At 38.8% G+C, this 23,233-nt stretch overlaps 1 protein-coding gene across 1 annotated transcript in view; it reads left to right on the top strand.

Moving 5' to 3' along the window:
• CMPK1 (cytidine/uridine monophosphate kinase 1) overlaps positions 1–10,594 on the top strand; it is a 42,104-nt gene extending 31,510 nt beyond the window's left edge. Inside the window, exons 2-6 of the mRNA XM_004371769.2 lie at positions 3,187–3,333; positions 6,126–6,278; positions 7,947–8,023; positions 8,258–8,354; positions 9,303–10,594. Coding sequence (XP_004371826.1) covers positions 3,187–3,333; positions 6,126–6,278; positions 7,947–8,023; positions 8,258–8,354; positions 9,303–9,344 — 516 coding nt within the window. The 3' untranslated portion in view covers positions 9,345–10,594. The remainder of the gene's footprint in view (positions 1–3,186; positions 3,334–6,125; positions 6,279–7,946; positions 8,024–8,257; positions 8,355–9,302) is intronic.
• The last annotated feature ends 12,639 nt before the right edge of the window (positions 10,595–23,233 follow it).

Raw genomic sequence — 23,233 nt, 5'->3', positions numbered from 1 at the left:
AACACAACTGCCGCCCATCCTCCCTCATTAACATCATAGAGGCAGGATTTACAACATATAGGAAAACCACACAATACCAGGAATCATGGCCCGGCCAAATTGATGCACACATTTTTGGGGGGACATAATTCAATCCATGACACTTGCCAAACAGGCAGAGACTAGGCTGAGGGGCAGAGAGAGAGAGAAGCCTGCCTGCAAGCACGGCTGAGAAGCTGTCCTGATCGAAGAACTGTATCCTGAGTTGTTCCTGATCCTGAATTGTAACCTGTTTATTCCCTTACAAACCTCATGTCTGTGACTATGGTCTGTGAGTTCTGTGTGGCCATTGCAACAAATCATTGAACCCAGCAGAGAAATAAGAGAGTGCTGTGGAAGGGATGGCTAGTGTCAGAAATGGTAAAAAGATTGGAGGGTGGAGGTGTGTCTGACCTCCACCTTGTAACAGTCAGCTTTGGGCGTGATGCTGATACTGATTCTCCTCCCTCCTTGTGAAGTTAGACAAGGAGGTCCGATGCCCCGACACCATTTTTTACCGTAGGTCATACCCCATTTTTCAAAAGTCATTTCTTTTTTCTATCTTTTTTTAAAGTCATTTCTTATACCCAACTTTCAAAAGTTTGCTTATACTGGGTGAGCAAAGTTGGTGTTTATAAATGGTGTGGAAATAATTTTAAAATAACAATTTAAATAATTAAACGCTTTTGTATTATTTCCATTTTCCATAAATGATGGAAGTTTTTTTTTCTTTAAGTGTTTTATAACAATTAAGTAGCCCTGGTGGTGCAGTGATTTAAGAGCTCGGCTGCTAACCAAAAGGTCAGCAGCTCGAATCCACCAGCCGCTCCTTGGAAACCCTATGGGGCAGTTCTACTCTGTCCTATAGGGTCACTGTGAGCCTGAATCAACCTGATGGCAATGGGTTTGGTTTTTTTTTTAATAACAATTAAATATACTTCCAATCACTGCTTCTAATGGAAGAAGCTATATGACTGAAAGAGGAACATGGATGATACTACAGTTTTTGTTTATTGTCATCAAGCTTGCAATACAATTTAGTCAGCAAATAAATTATTTAGAGTTTTGTTTTCCTTTGCTGTGTATACCATTAGCTTACTGTTTGGATGCAAGAAAAAAGCACTTATAAAATCAGCCAACAGTAGTAAGATTAGAATGTTTTTTGCCTTGAATTGTATAGTTAGATTTTTTTTTAAATCTTAGACTATTTTTTAGAGTAGTGTTAGGTTTATAGAAAAATTGTACAGAAAGTACAGAACTCCCATATATCCTTTCACACCCCTCCTCCTCCCCATATATTGTTTCTCCTGTTGGTAATATCTTGCATTGGTGTGGTACATTCATTACATTTCATGAACCAATACTGATGCATTATTATTAACCAAAGATCTCTTTAAAGTGTTCAAAAGCAAAGATGTCGCTTTGATGACCAAGGTACACCTGACTCAGGCCATGGTATTTTTATTTGCCTCATATGCGTGCAAAAGCTGGATAGTGAATAAGGAAGACTGAAGAAGAACTGATTCCTTTGAATTATGGTGTTGATGAAGAATATTGAATATACCATGGACTGCCAGAAGAATGAACAAATCTGTCTTGGAAGAAGTACAGCTGGAATGTTCCTTAGAAACGAGGATGGCAAGACTTTGTCTCACTTACTCTGGACATGTGATCAGGAGGGACCAGTCCCTGGAGAAGGACATCATACTTGGTAAAGTAGAGGGTCTGTGAAAAAGAAAAAGACCCTCAGTGGCTGCAACAGTGGACTCAAACATAGCAACGATTGTGAGGATGACGCAGGACCGGGCAGTGTTTTGTTCTGTTGTACATAGGATTGCTATGAGTTGGAACCGACTCAACGGCACCTAACAACAACAGTTTACATTAGAGATCACTCTTGTGTTCTGTAGTCCTATGAGTTGTGACAAATGCATAATGTCATGTGCCCATCATTACAGTATTATACAGAGTAGTTTTACTGCCCTAAAAATACCCTGTGCTCCACTCATTCATCCCTCCTCCTATCACCCTGAGTCCCTAGCAACCCCTATCTTTTTACTGCCTCTAGTTTTACCTTTTCTAGAATGTCATATAGTTGGAATCATACAGTATGTAGCTTTTTCAGACTGGCTTCTTTCAGTTGGCAGTATGCATCTAACGTTCTTCCATAGCTTGATAGTTCATTTCTTTTTATCGCCAAATAATACTCCATTGTATGGATGTGTCTTAGTTATCTAGTGCTACTCTAACAGGAATACCATAAGTGGATGGCTTTCACAAGAGAAATTTATTTTCTCACAGTCTAGTAGGCTAGAAGTCCAAATTCAGGGTGTCAGCTCCAGGGGAAGGCTTTCTCTCTCTGTCAGCTCTGGAGGAAGGTCCTCATCATCATCAGTCTTCCCCTGGACTAGAGCTTCTCTGCGCAGGAACTTCGGGTCCAAAGGACACGCTCTGCTCCTGCTACTTCTTTCTTGGTGGTATAAGGTCCCGCATTCTCTGCTTGCTTCCCTTTCCTTTTATCTCTTGTAAGGTAAAAGGTGGTGCAGGCCACACCCTAGGGAAACTCCCTGTACATTGGATCAGGGATGTGACCTGGGTAAGGGTGGTGTTACAATCCCACCCTAATCCTCTTTAACATAAAGTTACAATCACAAAATGGAGGCCAACCACACAATTCTGGGAATCATGTCCCAGCCAAATTCATACACACATTTTTTGGGGGACATAATTCAAACCATGACAGGATGTAACACATTTTTTTAATCCATTCACCTATTGAAGGACATCTTGGTTGCTTCTGTAGTTACATATTTGTTAGACATTTTTGAACATTATTAATAACATTTAAACTTTGGATTATGTTTGTGAAGAAATATAGTGAAATGTTAAATACATATCCAATTCTTCATCTGCCTTGAATAGTTAAATAATCTTTGGGGTGATTTCATGGTGTATAAATGTTACAGCTAGTATGCCGTATGTGGATTAAAGATTTTTATTAAGCAAACTGGTTGTATGAAATCACTCTTAAATATTTAGTATACAAGAAAAACATGTTTATTGTAGAAAGGTAGAATATACAAATTAACACAAAGGAAAAAATTCATAGTCCTACCACTGGATTGATTGTATTCTGATTTTGTTTTTCCCTTGTGTTATTTCTTTCAGAAATATGGCTACACACACCTTTCTGCAGGAGAACTTCTTCGTGATGAAAGAAAGAACCCAGATTCACAGTATGGTGAACTCATTGAAAAGTACATTAAAGATGGAAAGATTGTGCCAGTTGAGATAACGATCAGCTTGTTAAAGAGGGTAAGGAGTGTGAATACCAACCAATTCAAACCAGCAAGAAAACAGACATTAAGTCCACCTTTTATTTGAATAATGAAAAAATCAGGATATTGAATTCCTTGCTTGTGGAAGGTGGTCATGTTTTAGGAAGTCATGGTGTTTGAGAATGGAAGAACTGGAGACTCTGCTTTCACCTGGGAAGAAATGCTGCTGTTGGATAGTAGCAAGGACTCTTTCCTTTGGTCTAGGATTAGGAGAGCTCAGTTTAACATCCACATATGCACACTTGGCTATTCCTTCTCAACATTCAGACAATCATTCTCTCCTTTATTTCTTCTTCCTTTTTTCCCCCCCTCTTTTCGGTCTTCTTGTAAGCCTTCTTTGTTTTTTTGTCTCTTTTTCTTTTCAAACCCAGGAGCCTACCCATTGTTGACATTCTCTCAATCTTGATGTCTGCATTTCTGGTGAATGTATACTATCTTCAGCATGTATGCTAAGATTAATAGCTATCAAACTAATATATGTCCCCTCTAAAAAACAGGCATCTTGCATTGATTTGATAACTACCCACTATAGACTCCTAAGACTATAGTCATTAGAAGATATTTTCACATATAAGGAATGGTGAAGGAGAAATGCAAGAGTGGGAACAAGAAATAGCTGAAGCCTGATGGGAAGGAGATATATAAGCATCTGGATGGAACCAGAGCCATGTGAGGATGAAGAGGTGACTCATTCGCAAATGTTCTTACCCCTTGTCTCAGGTTGGAGGAAGTTGCTTCCATTCCAGAGTAAATCTTCTCTCCTTATTCTCTGGAGCTAATCCCCTTCCTGTATTTTGTATGTAAACATTATTAAAGAGTAATCTACATACTTCTTCTAATCATTCCTCAACCCTTTGCAGTCAAGTTCTGTTTCAATCACGATTGAAACTGTTCATGCTGATGTTGCCAGTGATCTTCTTTATTAAATCCAGGGGATACTTTTAGTCATTATTTTTCTTGTATCATTTAACCCTAATCACTTTTTTTTTGAAGCTCATTCCTTCTTTGTTTACTGTGTCAACATCTCTCTTCATTTTCTTCCTACTTCAGTGACTGTTCCTTCTCTTTCTCCTTTAATAATTCGTCTTCTTCTGCAAGTTTCCTAAAATATTATGCTTCTCAGAGTTTCATCTTTGGTTCTCTTCAGCTCTTAAACTATATATAGTTTCTTGCTCGACGACTTTATCCATGGTCAAAGCTTTCACTATCTTTATAACACCTAAATCTTTATCGCAAGCACAAATCTTTGTTCTGAACTCCAGACCAGTATTTCTAACTAACTGCCAGGTATCCATCTGAATGTCTCACAAGTGTCTAAAATCAACATGTCAGAGGCTGAATGTATCATCTAAAATGTGATTTTCATTTATTTCCTATCTTGGTTAATGATTCTGCCATCTACGCAGCTGTCTAAGCCATCTGCTTAGCTGCCCAAGACAGAAAAGAAACAAACCACAAATCTGGGAGCTATCCTATATTCTCCTCCTCTTCCTCACTTTCCCAAATCCATTCAGTAAGCAGATCCTTCTAATTATCCTTCTCTTAATCTTCTGTCTAGTCTCTTTTCTCTATCACCACTGTTGCTTTAGTTCAGATCCTATTTTTTTCTTACCTGGATCATCACTACCAAAACCAAACCAAATCAGTTGCCATGGAGTTGATTCCAACTCATGGTGACCCCATGTCTATCAGAGTAGAACTGTGCTCCATAGGGTTTTGAATGGCTAATTTATCGGAAGTAGATCACCAGGCTTTTCTTCCAAGGTGCTGCTGGGTGGACTTGAACTGCCAACCTTTCATTTGGCAGTCAAGTGTTTAACCACTTGCTTCAGCTATGGATTCCTGAACCATCACTGTTGTTGTTGTTAGTTGCCCTCCCTCAGAAACAAGAGCCATGTCCTTGCTCTTCACGGTCCCTGATAATAGGCCTTGAATAAATGTATATTGAGTGGGTAGTCACAGATGTGCCTTCTTCAGATATCTTCCATTACCATAGTTGGGATAAAAATGCTATATAACAGGGGACCAAGAGCATTCTGTGAAAGCTTTGTGAATATTTGAGAAGATATGTGCTAGGATAAAGCGTAGCCCCAGACAAAGGAATCAGGGGTCCTCACAACTGTTTTTCTTCTTGAAGAACCTGGAAACAGTCTAAGCATTTGAGGGCAGAATATTAAGTCTGACACTAATAATTAATGCTAATACTCTCCTTATATTTGTCAAAGCTTTTTGCATTGTACTTGAATTATAGCAGAGTTGGGTACCTGTAGAAGCAGCATATTTCTAAACATAGCAAAATGACTTGGAAAGGGGAAAGAGAAGGCAAGGTAAGATCTCCAGTGGCTAGAGCAAAGCATATTCGTTAATGCTTATTTTTCTCTTATTACTGTTTATTAATAATTTTGTGTATATGTATGTGAAAGTACGTGACCAACTGATGGTCAGCTATTAGAGAAAAACCAAGTGATATTTTACTTATTTTTGCATTTTATATTGGCATCTTACATACTGTAGAAAATTTGGAAACGATGGAAAAAAAATATTATATATGGTGCCCATAACTGGCATCTGCCCGTAACTCTACCAGCTTGGAACAACCATATTAATATATTGGCTCATTTCCTTCTAGTTTTTTTTTTTTTTCTGTGCATCCTCTACATTTTACTTATGGTTTAAAGAATAATAATAAACACCGTGTATCCACCACCTGCTTAAGAAATTATATTTTGTTAATATAGTATTGAACCTAAATCTCCCTTTTTCCATTAGGAAATGGATCAGACAATGGCTGCCAATGCCCAGAAGAATAAATTCTTAATTGATGGGTTTCCAAGAAATCAAGACAACCTTCAAGGTTGGAACAAGACCATGGATGGGAAGGCAGATGTATCTTTTGTTCTGTTTTTTGACTGTAATAATGAGGTAATGAAAATCTTCATCAGCCTGTATGGGCTTTAAGCAACTGATGGTCAAACAAAGTGATTTTTAACTTATATCTGCATTTTATAATGGCAGTAGTATTTTTTGAGTTGGTAGGTTAGATGGACAGAATGGCACTGTCTGGCTGTTGGAATATTAAAAACTATTTGGTATCAGCAGCCTTGTGGACCTAAAATTTGCTTTATTTTCAGAATAACAAGTGCTTGGTTGTTTCTTTAAATAAGAATTGACACACACAATAATGTTAGCTATAGAAGCTGAACTAGTATTTTCTTAAATATGCACTACTATCAGACAGTGTCTCACCTTAGGATGTTGTTTACTGAAAAGAAACACATTTCTAGAAGTTGGGAAAACTGTCTGTTTTAAAGGGGTGTATGGAAAAAAAAGAACAACCTATTGCTATCGAGTCGATTCCAATTCATAGTGACCCTATATGACAGGGTAGAACTGCCGCATAAGGTTTCCAAGGCTGTAAAGCTTTAAGGAAGCAGACCGGCACATCTGTCTTCCGTGGAGTGGCTGGTGGTTTTGAACTGCCGATCTTTTGGCTAGCAGCCAAGCGCTTAAACCACTGCGCCACCAGGGCTCGTTAAGAGACATATAAAAACCAAAACCAAACCTATTGCAATTGAGTCAATTCCGACTCCTAGTGACCGTATAGGACAGAGTAGAACTGCCCCACAGAGTTTCCAAGGAGCGCATGGTGGATTCAAACTGCTGACCTTTTGGTTAGCAGCCTTAGCTCTTAAACACTATGCCACCAGGGTTTCCTAAGAGACGTATAGAACAGCCTAATTTGTTTTCTAACAGTGAAATGATCTGGAGAAAACAGGGAAGTGTTCATTTTCTTTCTGACACTTCTAATAACATACCCAGACTTACCTTTGAATAACTAAATGAATTTCTCGGAATCATTTAATTAAAATGCCTGACTCTGTTTGACAGCTGCTGTAATATAAACTTCATTAAGTTAATGCCAACATCCTGAAGGAAGAAGAGTCTGAAGTAGTGCCTTGAAGGTTTGCTGATCTTAGGTTAAATTGCAAATGTGCATCTGGTGGAGAGACTTGCTTCAGCCTTTGCATTGTTTTAAAATGTAACTCTCTTCTTCCAACCCCGAAAAATATGTTTTCACTTACTCTTCAAAGTTAACTTTAAAATGTTACCACAGCTTTACAACTAAGGAACGTTTATTCACGATTAACAAGGGATGCTTTATTCAAATGCAAATATGTTGACTTTTAAATATTTGGATATTTATGGAATTATTGACAAGTAAGGAAACATGGAACAAAGTTTGAAGCATGTAATTCATACCTAATAAGTTAATAATATATCCTAGATGGAACCATACACATACAGATCTTTTTATTGCAGTTTGTTTGTAAAACACACACACACACACACACACACACACACACGAAAAACTGAGTCATGAATGAATTCCTGTGCTCTGTACTTATTTAACCTAGTTTATATAAATTGAACCACATGTTTAAATTTAAAAGGGTTTTACATGTTGATTAATGAGTTAGATATGTTGGATTTAATGCAGGGATTTTTGGTAATATCTTCAAACTTCCTTTTCAGTTTAAAAGAATGGCAAATTCATATGTCTATTCTTTTAATAACTTTATCTCTTTTTAGATCTGTATCGAACGATGTCTTGAGAGGGGAAAGAGTAGTGGTAGGACTGATGACAACAGAGAAAGCTTGGAAAAGAGGTACTTTGCAATTTTTACATATTGCCATCTCAATCCCAGTATGGAACTTGAGTAACAGGTTAAATACCTGCCTTACTTTGGCCCAGAAAAAGAAAATATCATGCTTCAGTATACAAAATGGTCCATCTAAGGAGATTATGTGTGAGTCATTTGGGTAAGGTTCAGTGTTGTCCTCTGAGCTATTCTATAACATGAAGGCGAAACGATGGATAACTATGTTTGCTTCTTTTCTAGAATTCAGACCTATCTTCAGTCAACAAAGCCAATTATTGACTTATATGAGGAAATGGGGAAAGTCAGGAAAATAGATGCTTCTAAATCTGTTGATGAAGTGAGTATCCCTAGCCTGCCTTAAGGAAAAAGTCAGCTAAAAATGTGATTGATTTCTTTTGGGGTAGACAGAATAAAAACTATGACATTAGTTTTTTATCTTTTTTTTAAGACTAGAGTCTAAATGTAAGATTTAGGCTTTTTCTCCTTTTCAAATAGTGTCTAAAATGGATTTTACAACTATAGACTTGTGTTTCATGAGAAGTGGGTGGTGTATTAATTCCAAACCCCTTTTCTTAAGCACTGGAAAATTGGCATTTTGAGAATTTTTTTTTTTTTTTTTAAGTACTGTGTTCATATTTTTAAAATCTGTAACATGAACAGCAAAGTCATCTAGCTCAGAAGTCCCAGGTTGTTTTTCTTTCTTCCATCACAGAGCATATTGCTCCAGAGGTGCAGGGTTTCCACCACTCATCGCTTCTCTCTTCATTCATAAATCAGTGATCTCTAAATTATGGTTTGCAAGCCCTCAGTGCCTGGTGAAGATTGCTAGTGTCTCTTGATTCACTTAATCTCTTACCTTGATTCCCTGAATCTGCTTCTTCTGGATCTTTTCTTTTTTATCTTACAGACATTTTGTTTATTATCCATTGCCACCTCCTATAGAGGTAAAGTAATACAGGAGAAAACTTGGTGCATTAGAACTAAGAAGACAAGCCACTTTAGTTTATGTTTTATCAAATTATTGGTAATCTCTCAAGAAGTTCGTTTTGCCCTAAAAACACTAGTAAAATTGAATGCAACATGTTCATAATTTTATACATATTATTTATGATACATTACTGCCTAAAGTAAAATAGATGAAACTAAAAAATTATGTGATTTTTAAAAAATGTCAGCCATTTAAAAAATTAATATAAAATTGACTGTTTTTAGCAAGAACTTAGCCATATGGTGTTTTGACAATATCTGCTTTTTAAATTATTATTATTATCTTTTTCCTTTACAGGTTTTTGATGAAGTTGTGAAAATTTTTGACAAAGAAGGCTAACTCTACACCTAAAGACATCCTTGAACTCATGCTTGAATATTGCTTTGATAGCTGCTGTCACAACCCCTTTTTAAGGCAATTTTGATCTTTCATAATTACATCTCAGTTAATGGCTGGAAAGTATGTAGTAAGACAAATTTTTTATCCTTTTTTTTTTGTTTGTTTATTTGTTTGTTAGAAGAGTAGACAGTGAATTTAGGTTCAACTTTAGTTATGGTGCTCAGTAAACAAAGAAGGGTATCAGCAAGTTTTTGTTTTTATTCAAAAGAAACATCCCTTTTATAGTCTGCTTTCTATGAGCAAAACTTTTTTTTTATTGTTGTAGTTTAGTCTCCCATACAAAAATTTATACATACATTGTTATGTGACCCTAACTGCTCTCCCCATACTGCGACAGCACACTCTTCCTTTCCACCCCTGATTCCCCATGTCCATTCAGCCAGCTCCTAACCCTCTCTCCCTTCCCATCTCACCTCCGGACAGAAGCTGCCCGTTTTGTCTCTTGTATCTATGTGAGCAAAACTTTTTAGTATATGTGTATATCCCCTTAGTCTTGTTACAACATGTTAGGATTGGGGATCTCCAGTTCTTTTTCTTGCAGGTTGTAAATTTCCAACCTGTTAAGTGAATTTGTGGACCAAATTTCAAAGGAACTTTTTGTGTAGTTACTTCTTGCAAAATGTGTTTGGTAAACAGACTCATAAAATGACTTCTTAGAAGTGTTTTAGTATTTATCAAATAACTAAACATTTCCTATAGAAAAATAAGAAAACTTGGGCTTTGTTTTACTACAGCTTGTACAAAGTTGTGTAATAGGGCATATTCTTTGATTCCAGGGTTTGGGTTTGGGGCACTGGGGTTCAGAGCCTGGCAGAATGTCACCTTTATTCTGACATAAATCTGAGGGTAAGGGATGAGGATCACATCTAATGGCTGTGTTCCTTATGCTCTATTATATAGTATTATTAATGATTAAACTGATTTTAACAAAATTCCTAGCAGTGGAACACTGAAATGCATGTGCTCGATTTATGATAAATGAGTCAGAGTTTTAGTAACACTTCAAAGATTTTTTTGTTTTTGGTTTTCTTAGACTGAATACAGGTTTACTATAAAGTAGTAGAAGAAATGCTAATGGTTAAATTTCTCATTTGTATTTTGTTTTCTTGAATACTTTTTTCATAATTATTTGTTTAAGAAGACAACAATCATTGCACTTTGGTCAGAAAAATAATAAATATATCTTATAAGTGTTTGGTTCCCTTTCTGCCTACTTTATTCAATAAATTCTTTTTTTTTTTTTTTGTATCATGTTGAAGCATTGAAAGGTACAGCATAAAACAGCTTTAGAATCCAAAGGAATTTTCTCTTAAATCCATTCTTCCTTTAAAAATCTCTGAGAAATTTGTTTTCTTTGTTCTTATCATTTTCATCCATCACTAATGCAAAGTGATAGCCAAGGTTCTTAATATGAGATTTATTAAAATGTATCTCATTCTCAGCACTTACACTGTTAGGTGTACAGGGTTAAATAGGGCAAGAAATTTTGTCTTTGTATGATTAGAGTTTATATTTAAAGTCATTGGGAATAGTGAGGACAATTTGATGAATGTTCTTATAATGTACTAGACTCATTTATTTCTGTGTGTGTCATGAAATTCACTTATTAAAGATAAATTTTCAACATACTTGCCATTAGAAAACATAGTATCCGTAAGTTCTTTGTAATTTTGTAACTAAGTAACATATTGGCCACCAAAATTTGTACAGGCACTCCCCGGGTTATGAACATCCAACTTAGGGACAACTTGTACTTGCCCTTTAATGTTACGTAAATTTGCTCTCACTTTGAAACGATTGAACCGACTCCTGCTCGCAACAAATTCTTCATCACAGTCACCCTCACTTGCTGCACATGCGGCTTTTAAATCATTGAAAAGGCTTCGAGCCTTTTCCTGCACTAAAGTAAGGCTAAACAACCATATGCACCTGTTCTGATGTAACTGCAATAAAGACACACTTAGGAACGGATCTCATTCGTAACCCCAGGGATTACCTGTATTGAGTTTATCTTGGTTCCTTGGAAGAGATTGTAATGAATTCTTATCTAGTGATTCAGTCCAGCCATACAGGGAGACTTTATTGGTGGTTTAAACAAACTACCTTAGTATGAATCCAAAGACTAAGGTTTGGAGAGCATTCCTAATCACATATGTGAAGACATCTGTCAGATGGTGATCTAAATATTTATATTGATATTGTAAAAGCAACCTTAAGGTTTTTAAGAAGACTGTTGAGACGATGTGCTTTGCTTCCTTTCATCAGATATCTTTCTGTGGCATTTGAGAACAGAAAACCAAGAAACATAGTAATTTCTAAATTATGAGGCTTTGCTTTTAAGTAGAAAAACATGTTTGCAATATTGAGTTTTGGAGTTCACTGAGATACATGTGACTTCACTAGTTTGGCTATTCTATTTGTTAAAGATACAGCCACCAAAATGCTTTTTACTTATTTGAGAGACCCCAATTGGAGACTTGCTTTTTTTAAAAAAAAAAAAAAAAATAATAATAATAACATTATTTCCATTTAGTGATGTTGGATGTGTATGAATTGTTTAGTAAATAATCCCAATAAATTTTGTGCTGTGGCCTTTGCTATTTGCTGGTTCAGATTTTTGTTCTCTCAAGCATATTAAAGATCAAGAAGTATCATATTTAACATGTGAGTCCTTACATGGCAAAAGCAGAGTTCAGGATTCACGAGAATTTTCTGCTCTTTGTATTATGTTTGCTTGTCTGGAATTAAGCAGAGAGCGTGACTTTATCCCATTTCTTCAAGAACTAATCTGGACTGAGATACAAGTGAGATACAAGTAGCCTATTTTTTACCCGCCTGCAGCACTAATTGCTTGTCTCTTTGAGGGGGAAATTGACCCAGGCAGTGTGTCTCAGGGTGTGGGGTTTTTGTGGGCTTGTGCTTTGTCCATGTAATTTAAGTGGTTGCCTGACATTCCATTGGCCTCTGGAGATAACAGTGGCTGCAAGTATTGGCCAGACTAGGTCAGCATCTTTCCTCTGGAGGTTTGGTCCTTCATCTTCAAGCACTTAACAAATTGCACAAGACATAGTACTATGGTGACATACTCTGCCTTCCAAGGATTTTCTAATACTCTGATATGGATAGATGTCTTCTGTTGGCCAACTTCGGTCATTTATAGTACATTTCAATTCTCCCTAGTCCACCTGCATACTTTAGCTACATTAAGTACTCTTCTAAGCACTTTTTTTTTTTTAAAGTAAAAAGAAATTTATTGTGCACCAAAGGGAAAAGGGAAAAAGGGCCCTAATCACCTATCCCTAATTTCTTTATCCTTGACTGCAAGGTTAATACTCTCATGGAGCCAGGTATGTTTTCCTTTGGATAGGTGTGGTTATTGTGATTGTGATGTTAATCCTGGACCTTGGTTCAGCTCTGCTTTCCTGTCCTGGGAGAGCTGAAGAACTAGTTGAATTTCAGGCTACCACTCAAAGCCAACCATACCAACTCCAGACTATCACCAGGGTTCAGACTTTTATGGTATCCCAGCTGTCCTCACTCATCAGAGCAGAACCTGCTTCTCTTGGATCCCTCGCTAAAGAGGCTTTTCTCTTATGATTTTGTCCTCCTAAGACCCAGGCATAAGAGAAGAGAGTTTAATTATTTTGTCTTATTTAGGGAAACAAGGGTAATCAGAACATTTCTCTAGGCGAGGTTCTTTCATTTATGATACATTTTGAAGCAAATTTATGTAGCTGCCGACCACTGGCCTTTGATGTTTTAACCAACCAGAGGAAAAGCATCTGCAGAGGTAAGTTACCACATATCTCAGCTTTAATATTAGATAATCACAAACATACTTTAAGAATTGTTTTCTACACAGTGAAATCAAGCAGTTAAGCTACATATTGCATAAATAGCATATACATTCTCATTTGATTAAGAAACTGTGTTTAAAAAGAGAAAATAAAAACCAAAAAGTCATGTATATGAGCTTTTAGACTACTCTTTTGAAGGCTTTCTCAGAAATAGACTCTCGGTAGCTACTTCTAGTCTACCCAGAGGTGCCTGGGAAGAAAGACTTGGTGATCTACTTTAAAAATATCAGCCATTGAAAACCCTATGGAGCACAGTTCTACTCTGACACATGGGGTTACCATGAGTTGGAGTTGACAGCATCTGATGCTGGTTCTGGCTAGCTACTTCTATGAAATTAGGTGGGCTTTCAAGAAAACCCTTGAATTGAATAAGTTTCCTTGCTAGTTTCTCAACTCTTGCAGTCCTTTGAGAGCCCTGGGTGGAATTGGCTCTCTCACAGCTGCCTGGCTCCAAGGGCTTTGAGAGCCAGAAGGGGAAGACATTGAATAGGTTAAGCAGTCAGTCCTTAAAAGCACAGAGCTGTTGTGTGTGGCTCACACTATGCTATTTATTAGTTTTATAAGAAAGCATTTTTACAAGCGGCTCCAAAGCCACTGCCAGAACTCGGCCAGTATTGTGTCTATAACCATGATGAGGCTGCATCAAAATGGCCTCATCAAAATGTAAAACTTTTCCCTTTTTGGTTACCAGGAAACGTGCATAATAGGCACTACCCTTATCTTGTCGTTAACTGGCATAGTAGTCAAGATAGATACTTTTTCTTCAAATAATGTAAAAAAAAAAAAAAAAAATCAGCTGAAGTTTAATGGCTAACTTTTAGATTGGGTCAAAGTATTCCAACATCAAAGTGACCAAGTTAGAACAGCTATATCAAAATATCCCTGGCATCAAAGAAACACTGGTATGATCCAGTTCATCACTATGTGATACTTCCATGACCGACATGCAGGGCTGCGGGAAAGAATGCCATACATCATCAATCAAGAGATGTTACTGAACTTTATCCAAAGAATTTCGTCTTTGTTCTTGGTTCCTGAGCGATAACCTCTAAACCCTTGCAATGTCCCCAGTGATTGAAGTATCTTTGATGAGGTTTCCAGACCACACCTACCTAACAGGTGACTCAGGTAGGGGTTGGCCATGCCAGAAAGACCCACCTTGTGTTAGGGGAAGGGGAGCATGATCCAACCAATCAAGCCTATGTAATGAGGCCCCAGTAAAGGCTCCGGACATGGAAGTTCCATGGGCTTCCTGGTTGATGACAGACATTGATGCATGAAGGAGGATAGCATGCCCTTTTTTGGGACAGGGAATCTCTGTGTTGGGAACCCTCCCAGAAATCACTCTATGTGTCTCTTCATTTGTATCCTTTTTGCTGTAATAAAACTATAATTGTAAGTATAGTGAAAAAAAAAATTCCTGGCATCAAATAGCTGTGTCAGAATGTCCCTGTCATACCCAGTATGAAACATGATTGAGCAGAGGCTCTATCTGTATTCCTTTGTTGAGGGCCTTTAGTTAGGTCTGGATAAGTGCTATTTAGGGAAAGAAGATAACTGGAAGATTTAGTAATTTATGGGATGGGAGTGGGGAGCATAACACCAGTTGTATAGAGAGGATTTTGTTCAGTTCAGTTCTGCTTCATACATGATGGCTTTTGCAAGCGCTTATCTATTCTGATAATCACTTCCCAAAACACCATTTCTTAATCAGTCCAAAAGTCTGCATGATCATAGACCACATTTCCACTCCTCTTCATGAGTATTTTTTGATGAAAATGGCTTTAAAGAATGTGACCCCTTTAACACCAAGCCATATATCTTTATCCTTAACGTGTGGTCTCAGTAATTTTATGAATATTTCTGAGTTTAGCTTGTGTATTTAACTTAAGTAAGTAGCTGTTTAATTTAAGTAAGTAAAAAGGAACTCATTGTTTTATATGACAATATACAGATTATGGCAAATTGGTGAAATAATAGCTAGATGCACATAGAAAGCATGTTACAGTCTATAATCACATTCATTCAAGGGTCTGGAAACTTAATTTAGCTAACTGGTCAATTTAGAGGAGGTTCCTGGTGGTGCAGTGGTTAAAGCACTCCTCTGCTAGCCAAAAGGTTGGCAGTTCAAATCCACCAGCTGCTCCACGGGAGAAAGATGTGGCAGTCTGCTTCCCTAAAGATTTACAGCCTTGGAAACCCTATAAGGCAGTTCTACGCTGTCCAGTAGAGTTGCTGTGAGTCGAAATCAACTTAGCAGCAAGAGGTTTGAGTTTACACTAGAAAGGTGAGTAACTGCTGGACTGGATGAGTCAGTTTGACAAAGGCTTTTCAGATTTTGGGGGCTATTCTCTTCCTCCTTCTCCTGTTCTTCCTTCTCTTTCTTCTTGTTACCCTCCTCCTCACTGTAAGTTGTACCTTGAGTTCTATTCTGAAACAACTGTTTTTCCATCTCACTAGGGACAGTTTGAAGATTTCAGGGTCTATCCTGAACTACAATGCTGTCAGTGATAGGATAATATCCATACATCTACAAGGAAGACCAGTTAATACAACTATTCAAATTTATGCACCAACCACTAATGCCAAAGATGAAGAAATTGAGGATTTCTACCAACTTCTGCAGTCTGAAATTGATTAAAAAAATGCAACCAAGATGCACTGATTATTACTGGTGATTGGAATGTGAAAGTTGGGAAAAAGGAAGAAGGATCAGTAGTTGAAAAATATGAGCTTGGTGATAGAAATGACGCTGGTGATCACGATAGAATTTTGCAAGACTAACGACATTCATCGGAAATACCTTTTCTCAACAACACAAACGACTATACACATGGACCACGCTGGATGGAATACACAGGAATCAAATCAACTACATTTGTGGAAAGACACGATAGAGAAGCCCAATGTCATCAGAAGGGGCTGACTGTGGAACAGACCATCAGTTGCTCATATGCAAGTTCAAGGTGAAGCTGGAGAAAATTAGAACAAGTCCATGACAGCCAAAGTATAACCTTGAGTATATTCCACCTGAATTTAGAGACCATCTCAAGAATAGGTTTGATGCATTGAACACTAATGACCAAAGACCAGATAAGTTGTGGGATAAAAACAAGGACATCATACATGAAGAAAGGAAAAGGTCATTAAAGAAACTGGAAAGAAAGAAAAGACCAAAATGGGTATCAGAAGACTCTGAAATTTGCTCTTGAACATAGAATAGCTCAAGTGAAAGGAAGAAATGACAAAATAAAAGAGCTGAACAGAGGATTTCAAAGAGTGATTTGAGAAGACAGTGAAGTATTATAATGACATGTGCAAAGATCAGGCGTTAGAAAACCAAAAGGGAAGAACTTGCTGTACATTTCTCAAGCTGAAAGAACCGAAGAAGAAATTCAGGCCTCGAGTTGCAATATTGAAGGATTCTATGGACAAAAGATTGAATGACGCAGGAAGCATCAAAAGAAGATGGAAGGAATACACAGAGTCACTGTACCAAAAAGAATTGGTAGATGTTCAACCATTTCAGGAGGTGGTATATGATCAAGAACCGATAATACTGAAGGATGAAGGCCAAGCTGCACTGAAGGCACTGGCAGAAAACAAGGCTTCAGGAATTGATGGCATACCAATTGAGATGTTTCAACAAACAAATGCAGTGCTGGAAGGTGCTCACTTGCCTATGCCAAGAAATTTGGAAGACAGATACCTGGCCAGCTGACTGGAAGAGATCCATATATGTACCCAGTCCAAAGAAAGGTGATCCAGTGGAATGCGGAATTATCAAACAGTATCATTAATATCACAGACAAGTAAAATTTTGCTGAAGATAATTAAAAAATGGTTGCAGCAGTACATTGACGGTGAACTGCCAGAAATTCAACACGGATTCAGAAGGGCATGTGAAACGGATATCATTGCTGATGTCATGTGGATCTTGGCTGAAAGCAGAGAATACCAGAAAGATGTTTACCTGTTATTGGCTATGCAAAGGCACTTGACTGTGTGGATCATAACGAACTATGGATAACACTGCAAAGAAGGGAAATTCCAGAAGACTTAATTGAGCTCATGCGGAGCATGTATGTAGACCAAGAGGCAGTCGTTCGAACAGGACAAGGGGATACTGTATGGTTTAAAATCAGGAAAAGTGTGTCAGATTGTATCCTGTCACCATACTCATTCAATCTGTACGCTGAGCAAATAATCCGAGAAGCTGGACTATATGAAGAAGAACACGGCATCAGAATTGGAGGAAGACTCATTAACAGCCTATGATATGCAGATGACTCAACCTTGCTTGCTGAAAGTGAAGAGGACTTGAAGCACTTACTAATGAAGATCAAAGACCACAGCCTTCAGTATGGATTACATTTCAACATAAAGAAAACAAAAATCCCCACAACTGGACCAATAAGCAACATCATGATAAATGGAGAAAAGATTGAAGTTGTCAAGGATTTCATTTTACTTGGATCCAGAGTCAACACCCATGGAAGCAGCAGTTAAGAAATCAAACGACAATTGCATTGAGCAAATCTGCAAAAGACCTTTTAAAAGTGTTAAAAAGCAAACATGTCACTTTAAAGACTAAGGTGTGCCTCACCCAAGCCATTATGTTTTCAATCACCTCATATGCATGCAAAGGCTGGACAGTGAATAAGGAAGACCAAAGAAGAATTGATGTATTTTAGTTATGGTGTTGGTGAAGAATATTGAATATACCATGGACTGGCAGAAGAATAAACAAATCTGTCTTGAAGTACAGCCAGAATGCTTCTTAGAAATGAGGATGGCAAGACTTGTTTCACTTACTTTGGACATGTGATCAGGAGGGACCAGTTCCTAGAGAAGGACATCATGTTTGACATCTTTTTGGTAAGTGAAAAAGAGGAAGACCCTCAGTGAGATGGACTGACACAGTGGCTGCAACAATGTGTTCAAACTTAGCAACTATTGTGAGGATGGAGCAGGACCAGCCAGTGTTTCATTCTGTTGTACATCAGGTTGCTATGAGTCGGTACTGACTCGATGGCACCTAACAACAACAACAGGAACAGTTTGCAAACACTCCCTGGGTTGGCCTGGGCTTGGGCTGGGCCCAGGACTGGCTCAGGCAAGCCAGGGAGAGGAGGTGGCTCCCAGAAATAAGCAACGCACAGAATTGTGCCTGTTATTTAAGAAAAGTTTCTGGGTTTTCAGCTAATTGCAAAAATACATACTGGATGCTTTTCGCATCTGCTAGTTATTCTATAACAGGCCTACATCCAAGAGCAAACTTTAAACAAACAATAAGATTATGGAGCTTAACTATTTCAATGTGCAACAGAAAAGAAAGCCATGCTCAAAAAAGTTACATTAACACACATGCACTCAGAGACACAAGCATACAGGCAATCACAACGACAGATACACGTGCATACAAACATATACAGATGGGTGTTCTGGCGCCAGTGCACACAAGCTCATAAATGCATACTTACACTCTAGCACCCAGTACATGTATGTATGCACATCTTGCACTCGCATCCAATCACCATCACCAATACACACACTTAGACACAAATGCACATGTGTGCACTCATATGTGTATCCACCTACACTTTAGGGCAGAAACAATCAACAGACACAGATGCATTCACAAATTCTTTTTACTGCAGTGAGTGGTCCTCCTGAGTGGGTGAGTGGGTCCTCCCAATCCCAGGTAAATGAAGCATTCAATCAGCAGGGCACTGGCTGTGTCCAGGTGATATCTGGTGTAGTTATCTAGTGTGGCCACCAAGGGGCGCCCAGGATCCATCCTGCATCCGTCTTTTGCTTGTTCAGTCAGCAGGTCAATTGTTTCTGCACCTGCAAGCCTGCACCTTCCTGTTTTGGATCCCTGGACAGAGCTGGGAGGCCCTTTGCCCCCAGTCCCAACTTTCTAGGGGTCACTGAACTCATTCTCACCTTCTCCCTGTCCTACACCACTGAAACAACCACAAGTCCCCTTCCTCATCCTCCTTCCTCACATGTTGCCATTGAGTTGATTGTGACTCATGGTAACCCCATGTGTTTCAGAGTAGAACTGTGGTCACTGGGTTTTCAGTGGCTGATTTTTCAGAAGTAGAATGCCAGGACTTTCTTCCAAGGCACCTTGGAGTAGACTGAAACCTTTTGGTTAAGTCTGAGCTCTTAACCATTTACACCGCCGAGGAACTCCTCTTTCCTAGCAGAACACCACGTTTAGAGCTCCCTCCTCATCCTGTGATTCTGCTTCTTGGAGACCTTGATCTGTCAGGTTTTGATCACATTGTGACTTGTACCTAAAGCTTCTCCCCTAGGCGCAGCTGTCAACATCTCCCTGGTTTTCAGAGTCTGTTTCAGCACCTCCAGTGTTAGTACTGCCAAGGTCAAGTGAAAATAATTGAATGAAGAGGCAACACCCAGCTGTACTACCTGGCTCTGCCTTCTCCACTAACCCCAGCTGGAAAGATCTCTCACCCTCCAGCACCTGCTTCCTGGCTTCTTTTGTGTGTGTGCATGTGTTTCTGCGAAACAAATCCTGACCTCAAAAAACAAGCTAGGGGCAGAAAAACCCAGGGTGTGATGAAGTCCATCTCTTAGCATCTCTGACAGGGAGCTACCCTAGTAACAGAGAACTCACTTCTGCCTGAGCAGTCCTTCTCACTAAGTAGGTCAGACTTCGAGAAAGTTCTATGTTCAGCTCCACAAACATTTTCAGAGCTCCTTCATGACACAGGCTGTGGTTGTCTCTGGAAATACAGGATTTCTGTCCTCCAATTAGTTCACAGTGTGGTGAGGGCGTGTGACCAGTACAGCGTGAGGCGTGCAATAGTAGGGTAAGTACAAAGTGCAGGGGAGTGGGGCAGGGAGTCAGGAAAACATTTACAGAGGGGATGAGAGCTGAATAGAGACAGAATGAATAGGGATGATAACTAAAGCTGCTGGTTATTAAATGCTTACTGTGTTTGTGCCTGCTAATCCTCCTAGATGAAAAATTCTAACCCAGGTCTTTCTGTCTACAGTTTGAGAACTTAACCACTAGGTGAAAATGCCTCTGATGACATAAAATAAGAGTTTGGGAGCAGACAGGAAAGGGAAGGGCATGCCAGGTATATTAGTTTTCTACTGCAGCCTAACATATCAACCACAAACTTAGTGTGTTAAACATTCATTTATTATCTCACGGTTCTGTAGGTTAGAAGTCTGGGTAGGCTTGGCTGGCTTTCTGCTTAGGGCCTCACAAAACAAACAAACCAACCAACCAACTGTTGCCATCAGGTCGATTCCGACCCGTAGTGACCCTAGACGACAGAGTAGAACTCTCCCCAAGGAGCAGCTGGTGGATGTGAACTGCCGTCCTTTTGGTTAGCAGCCGTATCACTTAACCACTGCGCCAAGGCTAAATAAAAGTGTGAGCTGGGTGGACTTGTATCTGGAGGCCCTAGGAAAGAATCCACTTCCAAGCTCATTCAGGTTGTGGCAGACTTCAGTTCCTTGTAGTTGTAGGACTGAGGTTCCCATTTCCTTGCTGACTGTTAGCCAGGGGTCACTCTTGCCAACTAGAGGCTGCCCCCAGGTCCTTTCCACGTGGCTCCCTCCGTTTTCAAGATGGCAAAGGCAGGTTGAATTGCCTTCATGCTTTGAATCTCTGACTTCCTCTTCTGTCACCAGCCAGACAAAACTCTGCTTTTAAAGGGCTCATGTGATTATGTTAGCTCTACCTAGGTAATCTCCCTACCTTAAGTCAACTGGTAAAGAACCTTAATTGCACCTGCAAAATCCCTTTTGCTATGTAATGTAACATACTCATTTTCACAGGGAAGGGTATTATACAAGGTGAGGGTCATTGGGAGTCATGACAATTCTCCCTCTGGGCCCCAATGACCCTCCCTTGTATCATCTCCCCTTTGGTGTGGGTTGAACCTGTGGTTATATTATGTTCTATGGCAAAAGAGAATTATCTAGGTGGGTGCAGTCAATTCACATGTACCCTTTAAGAACACAGTTTTCTCTGGCTGGTAGCAGAGAAAGGAATCAGAGATTTAAAGCGTGAGAAGGATTTCACTTGCCGTTGCTGGCTTTGAAAATGGAGGGGCCATGTGTAAGGAAGGGAGAATGGCCTCTAGGAGCTGAGAGTGGGCCCTGGCTGATAGCCAGCAAGGAAGCAGGGATCTCCGTACTGCAGTTGCAAGGAGCTGCATTTTGCCAACATATGAATGAGCTTGGGAGTTGGTTCTTTCCCAGAGCCTTTTGATAAGAGCCCGGCCCAGCTGGCACCTTGATTTCGGCCTTGTGATACAGAGAACCCAGCTCTGCCTGCCCAGACTTCTGACCTACAGAACTGTGAGGTAATAAACAGGTGTTGTTTTAAGCCTCTAAGTTTATGGTGATTTGTTAAGTATCAGTAGAAAGCTAATTCACAAGGGAAAGGGCACATCATTCACCACACCAGAGTCATCTCTGATAGCACAGCCACCTCTTTCTCCTCATTCCCTCCTCTATTTAAAAATAGTTTTATGAAAGTAATACATACATGTGGTTTAAAACAGCAGACGTTTCCTGCCCCAGACCTTTTGTGAGGTGAAAGACTTCAGATTCTTTTAGTTGTTTCTTTTAGAACTTGCCTCCATATACTTATGTAATATGATTCTCCTGCTAATTTAAAATAATTTTGACACATGGTAATTTCAAATCAGTTAAAATTATGCCTCCATCCAACGTCCAGTATCCCTATCTACAAGTCTCTTCCCACCCCCTAAAGTGGCAACCACAGCTACTGATTTTCAGTATTTTTTCCCAAAGTACTCAATGCATAAACAAACATATTCTATACGTTTATAAACATACACAGCTCCCTTTCTCCTTGCTTTTTACACAATGATAACCCATTACACTCTTTTACACTCTCCCTTTTTATATAACATACTGTCATCATTTCTTACCTGCATGTATAGCTCCACCTTATTCTTTTTACTGGTTATATAGTATTCTTTTGCATATTTTTACTAATATTTAACCAACTCCCTACTGATAAACATCGTTTTCCATCTTTTGCTACTGTAAACAATGCTGCAGTTAATATCCTGATTCACAGATCTGTATACTTAGAAATGAATATACCTACTTCTGCTTCTATTTCTTGACTTATTAATTTTAGATTCTATTGACTGCTCAGTGTATTAGATGAGAATCAGCTCACTTCAGTCATCTTCCCTCCTTCTTCCATCCCCCTTATAGAATTACATAGCTATTTTTAATGGCTCTCTTGGTTACCTTGTAAGTTTTAAATAATATACTAACACATCTATTCCTTGTTCCATTAACATAAGGACTTTGTTTTTGACTCTGCACTTTTTGAGATGAGGATATAGACACCCTTTTCCTTTTGCCTCTCCTGGTCATCTTTCAATTTTTGTCATTGGTAGTTTTACTTTTGCACCGTCAAGGTTGATAATATTTAAATCCTTTTCTTCAACCACAATTAAGTCTTCTATGCTTTGTTTATAGATGCATTAAATGTTTAGAAATGAATAAACTGTTTTTCTTGTAATTGTGTTAATATCATTCACTGAAGAGTTGTTGGTTACTAGATGGCATTTCCTTTCTTACACAACTTTTTCTTTTCCTCAAGTTTCTAATTACCTTTATCATTCCCTCATGTTTATCCAGTCTCTCTTTCACCCAGTCTTCCTTCTTCCCCAGAGACCTCCTTTCGAGGCCCTCTATCCTCCTATTCTATTCTAGTCTACTAATGTCAAAGCCTGCAGGACATTTGTCATCCTGTCTTCCTTTTACAGCTTTCTACGTGGGATCCACTTTTTCCTGAAAGTCATGTTTTCCTCTTTCATGGTTTAGTTCCTTGTTTTTCTGGAGCACACCTTCCAAGTAACCACCTAAGAAAGGGTGCATATTAAATGAACCACAGCCTCCACCAGCCTAAGCCCGGAAGATGTAGATGGTGCCCAG

This window comes from Trichechus manatus, unplaced genomic scaffold (genome assembly GCF_000243295.1).
Source record: "Trichechus manatus latirostris isolate Lorelei unplaced genomic scaffold, TriManLat1.0 scaffold00015, whole genome shotgun sequence".
NCBI classification, from domain to species: domain Eukaryota; kingdom Metazoa; phylum Chordata; class Mammalia; order Sirenia; family Trichechidae; genus Trichechus; species Trichechus manatus.
This window is presented reverse-complemented; position numbering and strand designations above follow the sequence as displayed.